Source organism: Scyliorhinus torazame, chromosome 21, assembly GCF_047496885.1.
Source record: "Scyliorhinus torazame isolate Kashiwa2021f chromosome 21, sScyTor2.1, whole genome shotgun sequence".
In the NCBI taxonomy this organism is placed as follows: domain Eukaryota; kingdom Metazoa; phylum Chordata; class Chondrichthyes; order Carcharhiniformes; family Scyliorhinidae; genus Scyliorhinus; species Scyliorhinus torazame.
The window spans coordinates 46,963,456-46,986,428 of record NC_092727.1 but is presented as its reverse complement, the minus strand read 5'-3'; the positions used below and the strand labels follow the sequence as shown (position 1 = coordinate 46,986,428).

The 22,973-nt window shown below is 49.8% G+C and overlaps 1 protein-coding gene across 2 annotated transcripts in view; it reads left to right on the top strand.

Moving 5' to 3' along the window:
- The first annotated feature begins 1,254 nt into the window (after positions 1-1,254).
- Positions 1,255-22,973, top strand: part of LOC140398275 (arginyl-tRNA--protein transferase 1-like) — a 99,345-nt gene continuing 77,626 nt past the window's right edge. For both annotated transcript variants that reach the window (XM_072486759.1, XM_072486758.1), the window contains exon 1: positions 1,255-1,480. In XM_072486759.1, coding sequence (XP_072342860.1) covers positions 1,375-1,480 — 106 coding nt within the window. In that variant the 5' untranslated portion in view covers positions 1,255-1,374. The remainder of the gene's footprint in view (positions 1,481-22,973) is intronic.

Below are 22,973 nucleotides of genomic sequence, written 5' to 3'. Positions count from 1 at the left end.
TCATCAGCCCTGTGCTGGTTGACCTAACCTCCAGCATCACCTCAATTTGAAATTCTCCCATTTAAATCCCTTTGATGTATCCTTCAGTGCATAGTTCTGGGCTTTGGAATGTGTCAGTCTGCAACACCCGGTGAGGGACAATTCTGCGCTGGAAGACCAACAAGCTTCGGGCAGATCGAAGAGCGTCTTTTGCCGAGTTGATGACTCTCCAGCAACAGCTGATGTTTGTCTTGGTGTGCGTCCCTGGGAATGGCCCATAGCGCAAAGACGTGTGAGGAATGAGCTATCCTGCGCCACACACAGCAACACAAGAGTGCCTCGCACCTGACGACCAGGTTCTTACCTGCCATGGAGAGTGAGCATCGCTCCCACATGCCCAGTTTTTTGTTCATTATACCTACACACTTCTTCTAGTTTCTAATGCCCTGGTCCCTCCAAACCATATCCCCAGCACCTTCAGGACATCTGACCTGACCGTGATGGGGACAAGGGATCAGTCGGCCCAATTCCCAAAAGAACATGGGCGCACACTTGCCACGATTTACCTTGGCACCCGAGGCCTATTCAAACTGGTCGCAGATGTTTTTTTCCCCAAAAAATATACTTTATTCATAAAATCTATCATAAACATTACAGAACATTTCGAATTGTCTTGACTGTACATTTCCATCAGAGTTACACATTCCCTTGACTTTCTTCCATTCAATTTTGATAACCTTACACACATATCGCTCTTTATGTTACAATTCCTTCTTAAACATTTACATTGTCACGTTTCTTTTATACATTTTTTTAATACACATCGGCGTGTTAATGACCCAGACCGAGGGGGGGGTTACACTGTTACCCGCCCCTCGGTGCACATTTGCTGGTAAGACCATACACAGTGGTCTTTCCCCATTGCGCCTTGGTCGCAGATGTTAACCACCTCCTTTTCTTGAGTCTTGGCTTACTGTGCAATTTCTTGAGTCCCCTCCCTATAAACTTCTCCACCTGTCCTTTACGTTAGTCTGTAAAACACGTCTCTTTGGCCAAGTTTCCTGTCTCAATCTGTGTCACGTTTTGTCTGATTACTTCGCTGTGCATCACCGTGCCACCTGAAGGGCGCTATACAAATGAAAGTTGTTCGTTCAGACGTGCATCGGGAAATTAGCATTTTTTTGGGCGTCCTTCCTGGACCTGGAATGGGGGAAGTTTGTGGCTGGCTCGCTGACGGCTCTGGAGCGTCAGTCAGGCGGATGAGGAAGTAAGGAACTGGGTTGGCTCTTGCCTCGTCTATGAGTGAGTGTGTGCGTATCCGGCTCCTGCCCGGGGAGAAAGCGGATGGGGTGATTCGGAATACCCCCCCTCTACCTTGGTGCCTCCCTCCCAGCCATGGGAACCAGCAGCACTGGGCAAAGCCCCCGGGCGGGGGACCTCAGTCCCCCGGTAGAGGCGTGGAGTTGCGGCTACTGCGGGAAGGATTCCTTCTGCGCGAAGGGTGAGATGATTTTATTTGGGGGGGGGTGTGGGGCAAATTAAAGATCGGGTGAACAGGAGAGATTAATGACAATATAGGAGTTACAGACATTAGTTGATGAGAAATTGTTCGATGAATTGTAGCTGATACATTGTAACATAGTAAGTATCAAGTTATCTGAACACTCTCAAGTGAAAGATTATTTAACCTGCCCTCATTTGCTGGCGTTGATATCCTCTTGTAAAGTTTTTCTGTCAATATCATACTGTCGCATCAGTTACCAGACCTGTTGATTTCAGCTGCACATCTCTCCTGCTGCTGTTGTGAAATCCGTTCCATTACATTACAGGAGTGGTTTGGTCTTGCCAAGTTACCACTGCCTCAACTCGCTCCTCTATCTTGGCCTCCTTTTCGGGGTATGAGCGACTTCCTCCCGCCGTTCCGAGTTTTTTTTTTGTGGGTGGGGGGTTAGAAATACCTCCCATGTTTTCTTTCACTTTTAAAACATTTTTGCTCAGGTTTCCATGTGAACACCCTTGTGTCGCGAGAGTAAAACATCCAGCACGGCCCCTTCAGTCTCATTCTACTGCAATATATTGGTGTCGATTGATGGAGATTTAACCATTGGTTAAAATGACAATGTTATTTTAAAGCGGTGCCTTTGTATCTTGGACGGATTCCTCTAGTGTTCTTTCTTCTTCCATCACTCCACAAGATTTAAGAGCTGCAGCTAATCCGAGAGCCACTTGGAGTGGGAGCTGCGGATTCTGGAAATCTGAAATAGATTATCATAGAATTTACAGTGCACAAGGAGGCCATTCGGCCCATCGAGTCTGCACAGGCTCTTGGAAAGAGCACCCTACCCAAGGTCAACACCTTCACCCTATCCCCATAACCCAGTAACTCCACCCAACATTAAGGGCAATTTTGGACACGAAGGGCAATTTTATCATGGCCAATCCACCTAACCTGCACGTCTTTGGACTGTGGGAGGAAACCGGAGCACCTGGAGGAAACACATGCAGAGAAAGTGTAAACTCCTTACAGACAGTCACCCGAGGCCAGAATTGAACCCGGATCCCTGGTGCTGTGAGTCAGTAGAGTTAACCACTTTGCCACCAAGCTGCCCTGCCCCCAATTGGCTACTGAGTTGGAGTCTTTTTGCTTTCCAATTTGGCGTAGGAAGGCAGTTCATCTCAAGGATGGATGTGTTGGCCTACTAATGGCTGTGGTAGGGGCTGGTTTAGCACACCGGGCTGAACAGCTGGCTTGTAATGCAGAAACAAGGCCAACAGCGCGGGTTCAATTCCCGTACCGACCTCCCCGAACGGGCACCGGAATGTGGCCTTTCACAGTAACTTCATTGAAGCCTACTTGTGACGATAAGCGATTATTATTATGGGGCAAGTCACATGATGAAACCTCCAGGAATATAGTTAATCACAGTTGGCAACCCTACTAGTAACTGCTAAATTACACAATGCTCATCAGAGCAAGTAACAAGCGTGTCAATACAACAGTAGCCTTTTTGGACCCTCACACTTACCCCAATGCAGCTCAGAAAAGAAGTCACAAACAACAATGAAAGAACCAGTATAAAATATTCCTACCGCTGATATTCCACAAAGCTTACATGTACCATAAACAAGATCTGCACAAGCCGAAAATTAAAAATTTCCCAGTGCGTGACTGTGGTCACTCGGAGCATAAAATGATTCCGTGCCTGATTCAGAAATATGAATGAGGCGTCACCCTGATACACTCTGCTATTCCCAACACAATTATCCAGCTTAACCACCTGGATGTGAAATTATACATCCATCTACATCGGCCGTAAGAAAGAATGAGACAGCCTGTCCGATGGATGCTTCATGTTTTGGTTCTAAATTAGAGGTTAGGTTAAGAGCGGTTAAGTCTGAAATTAGAAAGAGATTGTAAAAGAAAAACACACAATGATCTCTGAATGTTTAGAAAGGTGAAAGAAAAATTATGGGTCCAGATTCTTCAGAATTGTAGCGTTACAGATTTCTTGGATAGTTTACACTATTTTGAACCTAATGGATTGATGTTGGAAAGGTCTTGGGTGGTATTTCTGCCCTCAATTTAGGGCAGCACAGTAGCACAAATGGATAGCACTGTGGCTTCAGAGCGCCAGGTTCCCAGGTTCGATTCCCCGCTGGGTCACTGTCTGTGCGGAGTCTGCACGTACTCCCCGTGTCTGCGTGGGTTTCCTCCGGGTGCTCCGGTTTCCTCCCACAGTCCAAAGACGTGCAGTTTAGGTGGATTGGTAAATTGCCCTTAGTGATCAAAAAAGGTTAGATGGGGTTATTGAGTTACGGGAATAGGGTGGAAGTGAGGGCTTAAGTTGGTTGGTGCAGACTCGATGGGCTGAATGGCCTCCTTCTGCACTGTATGTTCTATGTTCTAATTGATTTCAGACACTTTTATGGTTCCCTTTGATATGTCTGCATTGCTCAATGACCTGATGTTGGCTCCTCCAACCTCCACTGGTTCACACCAGAGCCCAAGGGGAGCATTCATATCAAATGGTTTGTTGAAGTTACTGGTTAAGTTTGTCTGTCTTGAACTGGCTGCTCTTCATTGCTCCATTTGTGGCTCAAGTTAAAGTTTTGATGGTTAAAATGTTTTGTATTGACGTAAAACATTCACTCTTCCTCTTCCCGCACAATGTGCACTCTGGGGAATGCTTGGCACTGATGGATAGGGGACATGTTACTGTTGTATCTGTAAAACCTCAGATACTTTCAACCAGTTCACATAGGTGTCTTGAATAACGAGGAGAACAAACCAGAAACACAAATTCAAATTCAACAATATTTATTGAACACACAATTTGCCCGTATACGACCCACAAATATAATCTTGAGGTACCCAAGATTGGTTTATACTACCCGTAAGGATGGCTTGGCAGGTCGTGGATCTGACCCATGAGACCCTCTGGTTCGTAGTCACGAAGGTGGTTCTCGCTGGCAGTCTCTTCCATCTTTGGTCTGGTTTGTTTGGTCAAGGTCACCTCCCATGTCAAGTTTTAGCTCCTGAGGTGTCCTGTCCATTTCTCGTGGTGTTGTCCGCAGGTACCCCTTACCAAATAAGGTGACGGTGGGAATTCTAGGCAGCCGAGAGTTTAGTTTGCTCTGGGCATTTAACAATAGATCAGTACATATCAATCGGGTCGATTATCTCTTGATGGCCGATTGACAGGACAGATCTGGACATGTCTTGGTAGCCTGTCTGGTGTTACTGTATTCAAACTTGGCCAGTTTGAATTCCTATAGTGCTGTGTGCAGGAGTGTCTGTGGCTTGATTTAAAATGCCGAATTCTTTAATTTAAAATATTCCATTTTAATCGGGCCTAAGAACTAGGCCTTGCTAGGTTACCACATTACTGAACAATGGTATGGATTGGGAGGTAACCATATAGTTTGATTCGTCATTCTAGGAGTCATAATTGAAACCTGTAGCAGAGGAATATTGCTACCTGGTGTAGGTGGCTACCTCCTGTAGCTGGAACCAGAGTGGCTTCAGTTCAGGAGAACACACACTTTTATACGCCGCCTGCTGGGCGGAGCCAGCAGGCAGAGATTTACCATCGTACCTCCAATATACGTGCAATGCCGTAATACATATAATATACCACTAGTGGTGTTCACTACATTCACACCCTGTTAAAAAAGAGTCCGGCGGGGGTGGTAGAAACATTACAAATTAAGTCTGTCGGGGGCCTAAACCATCCTCCGCGATTGCCTCAGTCCTGGTGATGATGTGGGCGCCGACCTGCGTCCGGGAGCATGTTGTCCTCGTCTTCGTCAGCCCTGAGTGGATCCAGTGGGAGGACGGATCCTGATGGGGTGGGGGCTGCGGTGAGGTTCGCTGGATAGAGGGTGAGTGGCGCAGGGGTGAGTGAGGCAACCGGGGGGGGGGGGGGGGGGGGGGGGGGGCGGTGGTGTCAGGTCGGGGTCATGGGTGGGGACCGTTGGGGTGTACCACGTAGGCGTACTGCGGGTTTGCATGTAGGAGGTGGACCTTTTCGACCAAGGGGTCCGATTTATGGCTCCTCGCATGCTTCCGGAGGAGGACGGGTCCAGGAACTGTCAGCCATGTTGGGAGTGAAACCCCGGAGGTGGACTTCCTAGGGAAGGCAAACACGCGTTTGTGAGGGGTCTCATTAGTTGCGGTGCAGAGGAGCGACCTGATGGAGTGGAGCGCGTCGGGGAGGACCTCCTGCCATCGGGAGACCGGGTGATTTTTAGACCGCAGGGCCAGCAGGACGGCCTTCCAGACCCTCCCGTTCTCCCTCTCCACCTTTCCATTTCCCCGGGGGTTGTAGCTGGTCGCCCTGCTCGAGGCGATGCCCTTGCTGAGCAGGAACTGATGCAGCTCATCGCTCATGAAAGAGGATCCCCGATAGCTGTGGATATAGGTTGGGAAACCGAACAGAGTGAAGATGCTGTGCAGGGCTTTGATTACCGTGGCAGAAGTCATATCGGGGCAAGGGATGGCGAAAGGAAACTGGGAGTACTCGTCAATCACGTTCAGGAAGTATGCATTGCGGTCGGTGTAGGGGAGTGGCCCTTTGAAGTCCACGCTGAGGCATTCAAAGGGGCGGGTGGCCTTCACCAGGTGCGCTCTATCTGGCCGGTAGAAGTGCGGCTTGCACTCCGCGCAGACCTGGCAGTCTCTGGTGACGGTCCTGACCTCCTCAATGGAGTAGGGCAGGCTGCGGGCCTTGATGAAATGGAAGAACCGGGTGACCCCCCAGGTGGCAGAGGTCATAGTGGAGAGCCCGGAGACAGTCCACTTGTGCACTGGCACATGTACCACGGGATAGGGCATCAGGGGGTTCGTTGAGCTTCCCCAGGCGATACAAGATCTCATAATTATAGGTGGAGAGCTCAATTCTCCACCTCAAGATCTTGTCATTTTTGATCTTGCCTCGCTGTGTATTATTAAACATAAACGTTGGTCAGTGAGGAGAGTGAATCTCTTGCCGGCTAGGTAATGCCTCCAATGTCACACAGCTTCCACAATGGCTTGGGCCTCCTTTTCAACAGAGGAATGCCGAATTTCAGAGGCATGGAGGGTGCGGGAGAAGAAGGCCACTGGTCTGCCCGCCTGTTTGAGGGTGGCGGACAGAGCTACGTCCGATGCATCGCTCTCCATCTGAAAGGGGAGGGACTCATCGACCGCGTGCATAACGGCCTTGGCGATGTCCGCCTTGATGCGGTTGAAGGCCTGGCCGGTCTCAGCCGTCAGGGGAAAATCTGTAGACTGAATGAGTGGGCGGGCCTTGTCCGCATAATTACGCACTGGGCGTAATAGGAGAAAAACCCCAGGCATCATTTCAGGGCCTTGGGGCAGTGGGGGAGAGGGAGTTCCAGGAGGGGGCACGTGCAGTCGGGGTTGGGCCTTAGGACTCCATTTTCCACGATGTAGTCAAGGATGGATTAGCGGTTGGTGCGGAACACTCATTTCTCCTTATTGTATGTGAGGTTAAGGAGTTTGGCGGTATGGAGGAATTTTTGGAGGTTTGCGTCGTGGTCCTGCTGATCGTGGCCACAGATGGTGACGTTATCTAGGTACGGGAAGGTGGCCAGCAGTCCGTACCGGTCAACCATTCAGTCCATCTCTCGCTGGAAGAACGAGACCCCTTTAGTGACGCCGAAGGGAACCCTAAAGAAGTGATAGAGGCGGCCATCTGCTTCGAACGCAGTGTATTGGCGGTCCTCCAGGCGGATGGGGAACTGGTGATAGGCCGACTTCAAGTCTACTGTGGAAAAGACTCGATACTGCGCAATCTGGTTGACCATGTCAGATATGTTTGGGAGGGGGTACACGTGGAGCTGCGTGTACCGATTGATGGTCTGACTGTAGTCCATGACCATCCTGTGCTTCTCCCCAGTCTTCAGTATCACTACTTGAGCTCTCCAGGGGCTGTTGCTGGCCTCCATGACCCCCTCCCGCAGAAGCCGTTGGACCTCCGACCTGATGAAGGTCCTGTCCTGGGCACTGTACCGTCTGCTCCTAGTGGCGACGGGTTTGCAGTCTGGGCTGAGGTTCGCAAACCGGGAAGGTGGATTGACATTCAGGGTCGTGCGGCTGCAGATGGTGAGGGGCGGGTTAGGGGTCCGCCGAATTTTAAAGTCAGGCTTTGGAGATGGCACTGAAAACCCAGGCCGAGTAACAGGGCAGCGCAGAAGTGCGGGAGGACGTAGAGCTGGAAGTTGCTGAACTCTACGCCCTGGACGGTGAGGGTCGCAATACATTACCCCTGGATTTCAACGGAATGGGATCCGGAGGCCAGGGAGATTTTCTGGGTGACAGGGTGTACCGGGAGGGAGCACTGCCTTACCGTAGTGGGGTGGATGAAGCTATCTGTGCTCCCGGAGTCAAAGAGGCAGGTCGTCTCGTGCCCGTTGATCTTCACCGTCGTCGTAGCAATCGCGAGGTTGCGGGCCCGAGACTGATCCAGGGTGATAGAGGCGAGCTGCGGAAGACGCTGGGAGGTCCCGGGCTGATGAGCGGTGATGGAGGTAGCGGTAGGCGACGAACGGTCAGACGAGCAGAGGTCCTGAGGCGTGCTCCAAAATGGCACCGAAGATGATGGCGCCCACGGGGCGCACATGGGTGGCATCAAAGATGGCGGCGCCCATGGGCCGCACGTGGCTTGCAGTGGGGAAGATGGCGGCGCCCCTGGGTCGCACGTGGGGGGTGTAGAAATGCCGGGCCTGGAAACAGCGGCAACCGACCGGGCCTGGCAAACAGAAACAAAGTGTCCTTTCTTCCCACACCCATTGCAGGTCGCGCTCCGTGCCGGGCAGCGCTGCCTGGGGTGTTTGTTTTGTCCGTAAAAATAACACTTTTGGCCCCCCAGAGTTGACTGGCTGTCGCGCGGCGTAGGCTTGCGGTGAGCTGGAGTCGGCAGCTGGTGGGGCCCACGAGGGCACTGCGCGGTCGGGGCGTAGGACTGAACGTTATGGGAGGCCACTGCTAACGAATTAGCGAGCTGCCTAGTCCCCGTAAGATCGAGCGTACCCCCTTCCAATAGCCGCTGGCGGATGTACGCAGACTTCATGGCCATGACGTAAGCGTCTCTAAAGGTGCGGTGTGCTGGACTGCTGAAACTACCTGGCAGTCACAGTTCCTACCTAGGATCAGCAGGGCACGCAAGAATCATCCAGGGTCTCCCTGGGGAGTTGCTGTCTCGTGGCCAGGAGGTGCCTGGCGTACACTTGATTCACCGGTCGAATGTAATGTCCCCTCAGGAGCGGCATCGCTTCGGAGTAGATGGGCACATCCCGGGTGAGGGGAAAAATGTCAGGGCTCACCCGTGAATAGAGGACTTGGAGCTTCTGCGAGTCCGAGGGTTCTTCAGCGGCTGCTCTGAGGTAGCCTTCGAAGCAGGCTAGCCAGTGGCCGAAGGTGGACGTGGCCTTGGCTGTTTGAGGGCTCAGCCGCAGGCAATCAGGCTTGATGAGGAGATCCATTGTTTAAAAAGCTTGTTCAATCAATTGATGAACCGTCAATTACCATGAGATGAGAATGGTGGAACAATCGAGGCTTTATTGAACAAGATGTTGTGCCTCCTGTAGCTGGAACCAGAATGGCTTCAGCTCAGGAGAGCACACACTTTTATACGCCGCCTGCTGGGCGGAGCCAGCAGGCAGGGATTTACCATCGTACCTCTAATATACGTGCAGTGCCATAATACATATAATATACCTCTAGTGGTGTTCACCACAGTGCTATGTGGTGAACACCACTAGACCATGTTTTCTGTAAAAAAAAAAAAAAAATTTCTTGTGTACAAACCAGTTTCTTCTAAGCAGGGTACCTTCCAACATTTTTTTGCAGCAGTATTTAACATGGAACACGCCTGCACAATTCCTTCAAGGCGCCTGTGGTGCTTCACATACATGCAGATTAGCAGGGATGTTGTTCATGACTGCTACCGTTCTTAGGTGAAGTTGTGAGATTCCTTTGTCACAAAGGTACACCGTCCCAAGGTGCTTCATAGGCACGACATGAGACAAAAACATTTGTTGCATTTGCTGCAGGGCTCAAGATTCCTGTGTTACTCAGAGGGCAGTACATATATTTTGGCATAGTTCCTGGTCTTCTTTAGACTCCAGCTCCAGAGGAAGCCCCATAGACCCTGGGGTCTGCAGAATGCCCCAGTGCTAATGCAAACTCACTTGATGCATGAAGGTGGACCTATTATTGGTCGCAGTGAAGAAGAAATGGAATTGAACACTTTCTTTAAGACTGCTTTTTCATGCCCCCGGTGCATTGTATCAGAGGAAGGTAGGTAGGTTGGCATGGTTAGGCGTGTGACTGTGTGTACGCGTGTGTGTACTCCCATCCCCTGGACTAAGCAATGCGAGGTGTTGGCCAGATAGTGAGTGAGCATTCCAAAGAACAGGCTCTGTAGGGGGAATTTCAAGTAGAAAGCGTTGCTTTGTTCCAATTCAAATTAGATGTATTTTATTCAGAAAACAACATTTTATGATGCATGTGTTGGAGTAATTTGAGACATGAAATGTGATAAGTCTGTTATTACCATTGTGGGTCTTAGATGTGGTAGTCATTGGCCTGGACCTGCAGACAATGCTGGAGGCAAGACTGGTGGTAAACTCAACCTTTTTTATTAAACCGTATTCTAACAGGGCAGCACGGTAGCATTGTGGATAGCACAATTACTTCACAGCTCCAGGGTCCCAGGTTCGATTCCGGCTTGGGTCGCTGTCCGAGCGGAGTCTGCACGTCCTCCCCGTGTGTGCGTGGGTTTCCTCCGGGTGCTCCGGTTTCCTCCTACAGTCCAAAGATGTGCAGGTTAGGTGGATTGGCCATGATAAATTGTCCTTAGTGTCCAAAATTGCCCTTAGTGTTGGGTGGGGTTACTGGGTTGTGGGGATAGGGTGGAGGTGTTGACCTTGGGTAGGGTGCTCTTTTCAAGAGCCGGTGCAGACTCGATGGGCCGAATGGCCTCCTGCACTGTAAAGTCTATGATAATCTATGAACTATGTATAATACAGACTCAGCATGGGGCTTTTTCTCCATGGTCTGTTAGAAGCATAGTTATGGTGCAGAAATAAACCACTCAGCCCATCGTGCCCACGCCAGCAAAAAAACAGAAAATAACTGCCTGCTTTTTTAAAATCCACTTTCCAGCACCTGGTCTGTAGCCTTGCAGATTACAGCACTTCAGATGCAGAACCAGGTACCTTTTTAAATTAATTGAGTGTTTCAGCTTCGACACCAACTTAGGCAGTGAATTCCCTCTGGGTGAAAAAGACTTTCCTCATGTCCCCTCTAATCCTTCTACCAATCACCTTGAATCTATGTCCCCCTGGTAATTGACCCCTCAGCTAGGAAAAACTAGTCTTTCCTGTCTACCCTCTCTAGGTACCTGATAACTTTATACACCTCAATTAGGTCACCCCTTCACCGCCTCTTTCGAAGGAAAACAACCCCAGCCTATCCAATCTCCTCATGGCAGCAGTTTTCCAGCCCTGGCAACATTCTCCTAAATCTCCCCTGCACTCGCTCCAGAGCAATTATGTCCCCCTTGTAATGCGGTGACTGCAGCTATCCACACAACTCCAGCCGCGGCCTAACCAGCATTTTGTATTGTTCCAGCAATACATCCCTGCTTTTCTATTCAATACCTCATCTGCCATATGGGACCTTGTCAGATGCCTTACTGAGAGCCATGCAGACAACATCCACAGCACTATCCTCAACAATCCTCCTTGTTACTTTGTCAAAACATTCTGTTCAGTTATGAGACACTATCTTACCTGACAAAACTATGCAGACTATCCCTGCTCAATATGGACCTTTCTAAGTGACAGTTTACCCTGTCTCTCTGAATTGTTTCAAATAATTTGCTCATCACTGAAGTCAGACTGACCGGCTTATCATTTTCTGACCTATCCCTCACACCTTTTTTGAACAATGGTACACTATTTGCTGACATCCAATCCTCTGGGACCTCGCCTGTATCTAGTGAGGATTGCAAAATAATCCCCAGAGCGTCTGCTATTTGGTCCCTGGTTTCCTTCCAACAGCCTGGGATTATACATAGTTAGTATACTGTTTAATAAAAAGAATTTGGGTCCGCGGGCATCGATCCATCATTAACTCGGCTGGAGCTACCTTGCTAGTAACACGTGGGGTCGTGTTGTATGATGCTTTAAGGGTTTGGACTGCTCTTTCAGCCAATCCATTGGAAGTGGGTGGTAGGGGGCCATCCGTATGTGCTGCATCCCCTTTGTTTTGATAAAGAGTTGGAACTCTTCCGCAGTGTAAGTGGTGCTGTTATCAGAAATGATCACATTTGGGATGGCATGTGTTGCGGAAATCTGTCTCAACATGTCGACCGCGGCTGACAAAATCATTGAACCCATGAGTTGGAGATCCAACCATTTTGAGTGTTGTCAACAACAATTATAAACATCATTCCCATGAATGCGCCGCAGAATCGATGTGGAGCATCATCCAAGGGCAGCCCGGCCACTCCCAGGGGTGTAGTTCAGCTGCGGGCGGATGGGTCTGCAGCGTCTGGCAATGTTCGCAATGGCTGACTACACTCTCTATTTCTTTGTCTATCCCTGGCCACCAAATGTAGCTCCTAGCCGACATCTTCACCTTGGTTTGGCCAGGATGCGCACTGTTTAATTCCTGGAGACGTGGCTGTCACCCGGGGGGGGGGTGTCCAATCTCCTGTGGAACGGGAGGCGCAGATATCGCCTGTGGAAGTGGAAATGGCCTTAAAGTATCAGAATTTAAGATCTGTGTACCTGGTCTGTGTTGAAAAGTGTAGCAATACGCAGCCAACAGTACTGCCCATCTTTGCACTCTGGCCAATGCAATCGGTGAAACCGGGTTATCCTCACGGATAAGCCCAGATAACGGCTTATGGTCCGAGACGATGGTGGTGGCGGCCATAAACATATTGGCGGAATTTCTTGATGGCATATATGACTGTCAAACTCTCTTTATCTATCTGTGAATACTTCCTTTGGCTGTCAAAACTCTCTTTATCTATCTGTGAATACTTCCTTTGACTGTCTAACTCTCTTTATCTATCTGGGAATACTTCCTTTCACATCTGACAAGGTCCTGGAAGGTCCCTCGAGTGGGTGGAAGGCCTTTTACATCAAATTCAAAACCTAAATATGTGACCTCACCCGACTGAACTGTGCACTTCTGCTTTTTAGGCGTATTCCAGCTTCTTCGACCTTCCTGAGGACTTCTTCCAAATTGGAGCTCTTCTCTTCAGATGTTGTCCCCACTACTAACACATCATCCAGAGTCACATCCGGCCCAGGGGCCTTCCCCGACTTCATACCCTTGATACTGTCTGGCACCTCCCTTAGCCCCAGGGATCCAGATTCACAATAGCTTTTGGGATCCCTTGTAAAAGGCTCTCCATCGTGCACTCAAATATAGCGCAGGCAAATGAAATACCAAAGGGCAACCTCGTATATTGCAATAAGCCTTTGTGTGTTTGTGGTGATTCTTCCTCCAACTCAAGCTGCTGACACACCTGACATCTATCCAATTTGGTGACTTGAGATGTCCTGCCAATTTTATCTAGCGTCCTCTATCTTGGGCATAGGATCTCTATTTTAGCAGCCTTGTTCACAGTCATTGTGTAATCGTTGCAAAGCTTTACTGTGCGGTCTGGCTTTAACACTGGGACTATCGGTGCTGCCCACTGAGCTGGTGCAATAGTGGGTGGTATGGTGGCACCGTGGTTAACACTGTTGCCTCACAGCACCAGGGATCTGGGTCCGATACCGGTCCTGTCTGTGTGGAGTTTGCACGTTATCCTATATCTGCGGGTGTTTCCTCCGGGTGCTCCGGTATTCAGGTAGGTGATGGCTATGCTAAATTGCCCCTCCGTGTCCAGGGAAGTGCAACTTGGGTTACGGGGATAGGGTGAGGTGAGTGAGGGAGTGAACTTAGGCAGAGTGCTCTTTCCGAGGGTCAGTGCAGACTCAATGGACCGAATGGCCTCCTTCTGCACTGTAGTGATTCTAATTATCCCAGGTCCTCCAGACATTTCAGCTCCTCTACAATGTTTTGGTGCAGGGCATAGGACACTGGTTGGACTCTAAATAATGTTTCCTCAAGCTCTATGTAGATTTTGGCCTTCACCACTTTGCCTGAGCACTCTGTGGAATAACCTCCTGGTGCTTGTACAGAAGTTCCTGGAAAACCCTGTCTGTGATGCTGAATATCAGCAACCAATTTAGCCTGATTCAAATCTCGCCCCATGAGGCTTGCACTCTCTCTTTTTTACTCCAATTAAGGGCAATTAGGCAGACTGATGTTGAATTAATGGCAATTGGGCGGACTGGTATTGGTAAAATACGGGTGTTGACGTCGTGCCCAATATCTTCAGGGCCTCGCCCATATAGATGGATAAAATGGCCGTTGTACTGCTGACACTCGAGGGTTGCAGCCCTCCCTGTAGATACTTCTATGTTTGCTCTCCTACCGCCATAGCAGCAGCACCATATTTAATGGAGGGCCATCAACAATAAGAACAATTTCGATGGGGGTTGTCTTTCTTAACTTCACCAAGTTGAGCTTATACAATTTGGACTTCTCTTCTGAGTCTTCACAAGCTTATTCACTGGAGTCACAAACACTTTTTTCCGGGAACGAGGTGTAGTCTGTCTGACTCTGCATCTGGCTTGTATATGGCCTTTTCTATTGCATCTGAAGGAAATTAATTTTTTACATTTGCATCTGTCTCCCCCACAATGATAACAAGCCTCTAAACCCTGTGACTGATGGTCACTCTTCCTTTTCTCAGTCTCTGCTGCACTCTCGCTCTGGGTACTTCGAGAGACTGTCGTTTCCCGCCTCGCTTTGCACACCTTGCAGTTCAAAAGTCCTTTGTTCAGTGCTTTCAATCACTTGAGCCAATTCAACCGCTTTGTCTAAGGATATTCTGGTTTTTACCAACAACTTCTTCTGAGTATTTAAGTTATTGATACTGCAGACCAAACTGTCGCGTAACGTATCACTGAGAGACGGACCAATTTCGCAGTGTTTAACCATCTGTCGAAGCCTGGCTACCAAAGCTAGTACAGTTTCTCCAGGACCCCGAATAACTGAGTGGAATTTAAGGAATGCATTATAATGGAAGGCCTGGGATTGTTGTGGTCTCTCACTAGTTGCACTAATTGATCAAAGGATTTGGTATCCAGATCCTCTGGAGATGTTCAACTTTTCACGCGTAGGGGGCGGCACAGTGGTTAGCACTTCTGCCTCACCGCGCCGAGGACCCAGGTTCGATCCCGGCCCTGGCTCACTGTCCGTGTGGAGTTTGCACATTCTCCCCATGTCTGCGTGAGTCTCACCCCCACAACCCAAAGATGTGTAGGGTAGGTGGATTGGCGACGCTAAATTTCTCCTTAATTGGAAAAAAAAGAATTGGGTACTCTAAATTTATTTTAAAACAGACTTTTCACAAATGGTATGTTTGTGGGCCACAAACTGTGAGTAACCAAACTGTGAGTAATATAACTTTTTGCTTGTCTTCTGCCGTGATTACATTGGCTGCAAAAAAGTATCGAAGCCTTTTTAAAGTATCGGCCCCAACTTTCAACCTCCGAATCAAACGGATCGATTTTCCCAAATAGTGGCATAGCTATTCGACTGTGGTTGATATTTAACCTTTTTGCAGGACTTTTTAGTACATCTCCCCAAGTTGCTGACTAATAAATACTATTTATATTATCCTGTATCTCCTTCCAAAATCTCTGCCTTCATCTGTGGTTTACAAACATAAGCGTTGTGGTGGTTTCACCGATCTTCCTGACCTTGCTCTTGGACGTGGCATAGGATTCAAGTTCCACATGTTCTCTCTGGAACTCTGTAGAATAGTATGTGAATCTTCAGAGACTATTGGTTCTCTGTTCAGATTGTATTCATTATCCTATGAATAGTTTGTCCATTCCGTTGATGGTGGTCTTGTTGTAGATACGAGTGTGCTTCTATTTTTTTCTCACTCGCATTCTCTGCCTCTACAAGATAAGATCTTGGACTTTGTGTCTTTTCCAGTACGTGGCCTTCACGATTCGGAGGCGCGATTCTCCGACCCCCCCCCCCACCCCCGCCGGGTCGGAGAATCGCCGGGGGCTGGCATGAATCTTGTCCCCGCCGTGTCCCGAATTCTCTGCTACCAGAGAATCGGCGGGGCGGGAATTGCGTCGCGCCGGTTGGCGGCCCCCCCCCCCCCCCCGCGATTCTCCGGCCCGCGATGGGCTGAAGTCCCGCCGCTGTCAACCCTCGCCAGCCGGCGTGGATTGAACCACCTACCTTACCGGCGGGAGCAGACGGCGCGGGTGGGCTCCAGGGTCCTGGGGGGGGGGCGCGGGGCGATCTGGCCCCGGGGGGTGCCCCCACGGTGGCCTGGCCCGCGATTGGGGCCCACTGATCGGCGGGCGGGCCTGTGCCGTGGGGGCACTCTCTTTCTTCCGCCTTTGCCATGGTCTTCACTATGGCGGAGGAGGAAGAGACCCCCTCCACTGCGCATGCGCGGGGATGCCGTGAGCGTCCGCTGACGCTCCCGCGCATGCGTCGCCCGGCGAAGTCCGTTCGGCGTCGGCTGGCATGGCGCCAAAGGCCTTTCTCGCCAGCCGGCGGGGCGGAAATCACTCCGGCACAGGCCTGGCCCCTCAAGGTGAGGGCTTGGCCCCGAAAGGTGCGGGTGGCCCGACTCCAGAGTGGTTCACGCCACTCCATTAGGCCTGATTTCCCCCGACCCGCCGGGTAGGGGAGAATTCCGGCCCTTGTCTCTAATCCAGACTGGTTCATATGGTTGGATTCCTGATAACTCGCGGATTTGAGACGACGAGGGGAACTTTTGGTCTGATTTGCACGATAGTCGCCCTCCTCCTCGCTTACTCTCTATCAGATGTTTTTAGACGTGGCATGAGCGTATTTAGTTGAACAGGGAGTTCCGTAGTCTTACCATCAGAAGTTCTGATGGAACCGAACCATTCTGAAGTGTTCTGAACAGGAACTCTCTGGCGCTAAGTTGATAGCGTTATTTTTTTCCAACGGAGCTTTGATCATCCTTTCTCCTTTTATGGGCTCTCCATTTGCTTGTGGGTATCTGGGTGAACTAGTTATGTGAGCAAATGAAAGTCTTCTGTGAATGTCTTTATCCCTTAATTTGTAAACTACTGGCCATTGCTTGAAAAGACAAGATCTGGAATGTCATGTGTGCCAAAGATCCCCTGTAGTGAATTATTAACTGCTTCTAAGATTAACCTCAATCCATCCAGGGTAACAGTTAAAAATGATGAGGAATGTCTTCCCCTTTAGCTCGAAAAGATCTATTCTGAGATGCTCCCAGGGTTTGAATGGGAATGAGGATGCCATCGGTAGTTCTTTTTTGCCCTTGGTGATGGATTGCACAGATGATCCAGCTCAAAATCATGTCCTGCAGTGCTTTTGCGATTCCTGGCCTGCAAACTGAATTTCATCCCTTCCACAACACCTTTGTAATGCTTAGGAATCTCTAATGTATTCTTAGAAGTCTGGGACGGGATTCTCCCCTACCCGGCGGGGCGGGGGTCCCGGTGTGATGGAGTGGCGGGAACCACTCCGGCGTCGGGCCGCCCCAAAGGTGTGGAGGTGGGCCAAACCCTCACCTTGAGGGGCTAGGCCCGCGACGGAGCGGTTTCCGCTCCATCGGCTGGCGGGAAAGGCCTATGGCGCCACGCCAGCCGAGGCCAAAATGTCTCCGCTGGGCGACACGGTTCCGCGCATGCGCGGGAGCGTCAGCGGCTGCTGACGTCATCCCTGCGCAGGGGAGGGGGTCTCTTCCGCCTCCGCCATAGTGAAAACCATGGCGAAGGCGGAAGAAAAAGAGTGCCCGTACGGCACAGGCCCGCCCGCGGATCGGTGGGCCCCGATCGCGGGCCAGGCCAGCGTGGGGGCACCCCCGGGGCCAGATCGCTCCGCCCCCCCCCCCCCCCCAGGACCCCGGAGCCCGCCTGCGCCGCCTTGTCCCGCCGTTCAAAAGGTGGTTTCATCCACGCTGGCGGGACAGGCATTCCAGCAGCGGGACTTCGGCCCATCGCAGGCCGGAGAATCGGCGGGTTGGGCCCGCCGACCGGCGCGGCGCGATTCCCCCCCCCCCCCCTGCCGAATCTCTGGTGGCGGAGACTTTGGGACACGGCAGGGGCGGGATTCACGCCAGCCCCCGGCGATTCTCCGACCCGTCGGGGGAGGGGGGGGGGGTCGGAGAATCCCGGCCCATATCTTATTCGATTAATAAGGCGTCCACAATACTGAGATGTCTGCATTGCTCAAAGTATTGTTTCAGAATGCGATTGTTTGGAACCTATTCTTGCCATTTTTTTTATTGCAGTATTCTCTAATTGTTTTCTGTGCTTGTTGTATTTCGTTTAGCCTCGTGTGTGGTTGCTGTAGAATTTAATAGCCAATGAATTGTATAAATAAGAAAAGTGACCTCTGGATTTCAATTATTTGTTCGAGGTTGACATTCTCACCCACGTTATGTTCTGGTTTTCCAACAGGAATGGAATGACAATGCACATGTTGTTTGCTATTTTGCCTTTTACATGTTCATCTGCATCCATCACCTGCTGTTCCAGGGAAATCTTCTGCCTGGTTTCCACAAGATTTTCCAAGGCATCTCCTTCAAAGAGGAGTTGCAAACCTTTCGACTTGTAAATAATTTGGCTTGTGGATCGCATTAAAAGGATTCTGTGATTTCTCTTCCTTTGTGCTGGAGTTCAGCAGTTAACTGTCCCTTGACTTTCAGTGAATGAGCCTTGAAGCCTTCTGGTCAATGGCTGGAGGGAGTATGGGTTTTCACCACTTGAATCTGAATTGAAACTCCTGCTCCAGTGTCTAATTTTATGCTTATTTTATGTTCTTTGACCAGAATATCTGCACTCCAACAGTTCCCATTTGATGCTGCAATTTATCCGAATATTGGTACTTCTGTTTCTTTCTCTTCAACTTTTGAATGTTTTCAATTTCCTGAATGGTACCTGACCTTGTCTGTATCTCCTTTCACTGTTTGGGTAAAAGCTATTTGCTGATTTAATATGACCTCCCTTCATGCAGGAATGGCACTCTGCATTTTTGCAAGATATTCTTTGCACCAATGCAGCTTTTTCCTGCAATTCCAAAACACTGAATGACGGTGACTGCTGCACCCTGTTCTCTTGTTCTCTGTTTGGTACTGGGTGCACTACAATTTCTATGTGCTGTGAACCGGACTGGATCAGCCAGTTTTTTTTCTTCCACAAGATTTCCTTTTTGCCTTCAATAAAAATTTGGTTTGCTTTCTCTTCTGCCTGGCTCGTTACCAGTACAGCTTTCGTAAGATCAAGTTTTCACTCCACTGAAAAAGAATCTGATAGTGTCCCCCCCCCAATAATAGTCCTAAATTAATTAGCCTTTCAGAGCTCAATATGCACAATTTTTAATTAATCAGTGTAGCTGGTCTATGAAGGAATCTATGTTCTATCCTGGTCTTTGGGTGCGTCTATTAAACTGTTTTTCTGAAAAGTAAATTCAAGCTTAGATAGGTTTTGATAACCTCTTCATTGCTGTGTCTTCATTTTTGCCTTGTCTGCCCATTGGACCATCTGCACTGTCGTCCATGGTGTAGATTAATGTACTGACCTGCTGCTTGCCAATCTGCTCTGCTGGTCCCAGTACTGTTCTGTATCTGGAAAACCTGTGACGCCAGCTCTGTCACTTCTTGGCTTCACCGGGCCTTTCCACATGATCAAAGCACTCTGGTAAAAGTAGGATTTTTCTTTTGCCATGTTTTCTTTTTATTGTTGCCTTTTCTGGAGTTTGGTTGAAAATTTACTCGCTCTGTCCTTCTCCTGCAGTCTTTTCTCTTGCCGTTTCTTCCAATCATGAGGCTCTTCAATCATTCCTCCTTTCATTGTACTTTTTTGCTGCCACCATGTGTTGTTATTGTGGCTGTAGTGGTGGGTCATAGATGTGGTAGTTGTAGGTCTGGAGGTACGGACAATGCAGGAGGCAACACTGTTGGTAAACTGTACTTTTTATTGATCGTTGTGCAAGCTATGTACAATAAGGACTTGAAACGAGGCTCTACATAGAACTCTTTCTCTTTCTCTTACTCGTTTTCATGTGATCTTATGTCACTGATGACGTTGACTTGTGTGTTTATATATTCAATGTATTCATACTACAATAAGTGTAAAATGAGTTGGAGGAACCCAATGCTGTCAACAGTAAGAGTTTTCCCAGCCTCATGTCTGGGGCTCCTGTGAGATTGATTGCTATGTTTAGTCAACGGCTCCATTGTCATTGTATCATGTGGCTGCCTGGTGGTAGAAGGTGAATCTATATGTAAATTGTGGGTGGAGAAGCCTGATTCAATAGGACGCCACCCCTTTTTCTCTCCATTTCAATGGTAGATATAAAGATGCAACAAAAAAAGAAACGTGACCTCTGGATTTCAATTATTTGTTTGGGGTTGACATTCTCACCCATATTATGGCCTGGCCCCGTTGAGTGTGAATAGATTTTAATTATCCTGGTAGTTTTCTTCCCTCCACTTCATGCAGAAGTGAGTGTGAAGGGATGATGGCGCGGGGAGGGTGCCCTGTGCGGTCGGCAGGTTGGGGAAATCGTGGCATTCGGGAGGAGGCCTGGAAGGGGGGTAGACCTCCGAGCTCCTGAAGGGGACCAAATCTGAAGGAGCCTTCAGATTGAGGCCACTCCTCCAGCACAGGCGCCGGTGATGGAGAACAGTTGGAAAACGGGTTGCCCGCCTGACCGTTCAGCCCATGCGACAACAAAAACAAAGCACAGGCAGTGCAATACACTGTGCAATAGGGCAGATAAACCCCTCAATTGGCTCATGAACTGTCGGCGGGCGCACTGCCATCGAGATATCGGGTGAGTGCGAGATGACCCCAGGATGGGTGCCTGACGTCATCACACGCTATTGTATCCTGCCCGAGACATATAAAATTCTCCCCTTAGTTTGGGTTCTGCTAGAATCACTCGCCTCAATATAACCTTGGTCCGAATATAGACAAAAGAGCTGAATTGCAGAGGCGAGGGGAGTGCGAATGCTCTTGACATCAAGAGATTCATTCAGCAAAGTCCAGCACCAAAGAGCCTCATGAAATTGAAGCCCACGGGAATCGGTGGTTGAGGGGGATGGGGAATACTCCATGGGGTTGGAGTCATATCGAGCACAATGGAAGATGTTTGTGCTTGTTGCCGGCCAATCAGCCCCAGGGTATCCATGCAGAAGTTCCCTAGGGTAGGTCCAACCATCTTCAAATGCTTCATCAATGACCTCTCCTCTGTCATAAGATCACATATGCGGATGTTTGCCAACGATTGCAAAATGTTCAGTTCCATTTGTGACTCCTCAGATACTGAAGCAGTTTGTATTCACAGGCAACAAGCCTGGACAATATTCGGGACAATTAACACAACAAAATAATCTCTGATAAAAGCGAGCTTAACCTGTGACGCTCAATGGCACTTTGTCAAACGCGGCATCATAAATATCGTGAGTGTCAGCACTGGCCAGGAATGTTACTGAATTTGCCAAACCTATATCATGGCTCAAAACAAGTCCAGAGTGTAGGTATTCTGTGGTGAGTGAGTCACCTCCTGACTCTTGAAAGGCTCTTCCACCATTTACAAGATAGGTCGGGAGTGTGATAGAATACTTTTTATTTGTCTAAGGAGCTCAACACACCCAGAGCAAAAATAGGCTGCTAGACTAGCAACCGTCCACACCAGCACACTGGAATCAGTGCAAACCAGCTTGAAGATGCAATGCAGCAGCTTGAGATTTCCTCAATAGCACCCTCCAAACTCACTACCTCTGCCATTTTAGAAGTACAGGGGAAGCAGGAGCATGGGAACATCAAATTCCTCGCCAAGTCATGCACCATCCTGACTTGGAAGTATATCACTTTTGATCAATCACAACCCTGAAACTCCCTCTAATAACATTTTGGGAGTACTATCACCACATGGACTACCACAGTTCCAGCGGGCAGCTCACCACCATCGTCTATTTGAGGGTAGTTCAGGATGGACAATAAATAATGGCTTTTCAAATGACAGCCCCAACCCATGAATGAATAAATAAAAACCTGGGGTGGGATTCTCTGATCCTGAGGCTGTGTTGACACCGTCGTAAACGGCGTTGCATTTCACGACGGCTTCAAGAGCCCCCCAGGAGCAGCGATTCCGAGCTCCTCAGTAGGCCAGCATGGCGCTGAAGCGACCCACGCCACTCCAGCTGCCGATACCGGCGTCAAACGGGCGTCGCGGGTCTGCGCGTGCGCGCTGCGAGTGGAGCGAATGCGTGCATGCGAGGTGGCTTCCTTCTCCGATCCAGCCCCGCCGCAACATGGCGTAGGGCTGCAGGGGCCGGCACGGAGCAGAAGAGGCCCCCAACCAGAGAAGCCGGCCCGCCAATCGATTGCCCCCGATCGCGGGCCAGGCCACAGCGGAGGCCCCCACAGGATGGCTCCCCCCCCCCCCCCCCGGCCGCACCCGGAAGGATGCACGGCAAGGTCCCGCCGGGTAAGAGCACACTTGGACGGTGCCGGCGGGACTCGGGTTTCTTTTGCGGCCGTTCAGCCCATCATGGGCAGAGAACGCTGGGGGGGGGGGGGGGCGTGTAGAGCAGCCCCCGACCAGCGCCGATTCTCCGCCCTCCGGATTCTCCTCCGGCCCGGCATGGGCTGTGAGAATCCCACCCCTGATGCTTTCCATTCTTCGAACAAGGCACGTTGATACATATTTGCGTCCACACATACACTTGCCGTTGAAGGTCATGGTTGAATGGTTCAAATGCTGAGCTCCAAGCTCCAGCCTCTGTCCATCAGAGAAGCCCCCATTTTAAATCTGGGCACTTTTCGGGCAATCAGAAATTTCCCCAGGACGAATTGAGTTTGAGGCCCACATCATTTAACATTGAGGCAGGTCACTGCCTTCTACCAGGTTTTGTTGGTGGGCTTGGCGATGTGCAGGCCTCTTGCAATCTCAAGTCACACTGTGGCTCTGATCACATCATTGGATGTCCTGTCTGCCTGGGATAGGTGGCCCACCTATGCCTGAAATGTCACTGGTTAAAATGTGTAACTGCCAGCACATGGTAATGTTTATCTTCCGGGATGTTCCAATATCATATTTAATACCTTCCTCTGACTCTTCAATATCTCAACCATTGTATTCAATAACGATAACTGGGAGCGGGAGAGCATTGCCCATTACGCCATTGCCTTCTGTGCCCACCTCATTATACCACCAATGGGCCCGATTTTAACCCTGAAAGTAAGCGAGAACTGAATGAGTTAAAACCTCGCCTAATGTACAAAGGCTTGGTTGTTCAAGACCTACTCGCACAAAAATTGAGGCTGACATTTTGAGTACCATACTGAGAGAGTGCTGCACTGTCAGAGGTGTCGAC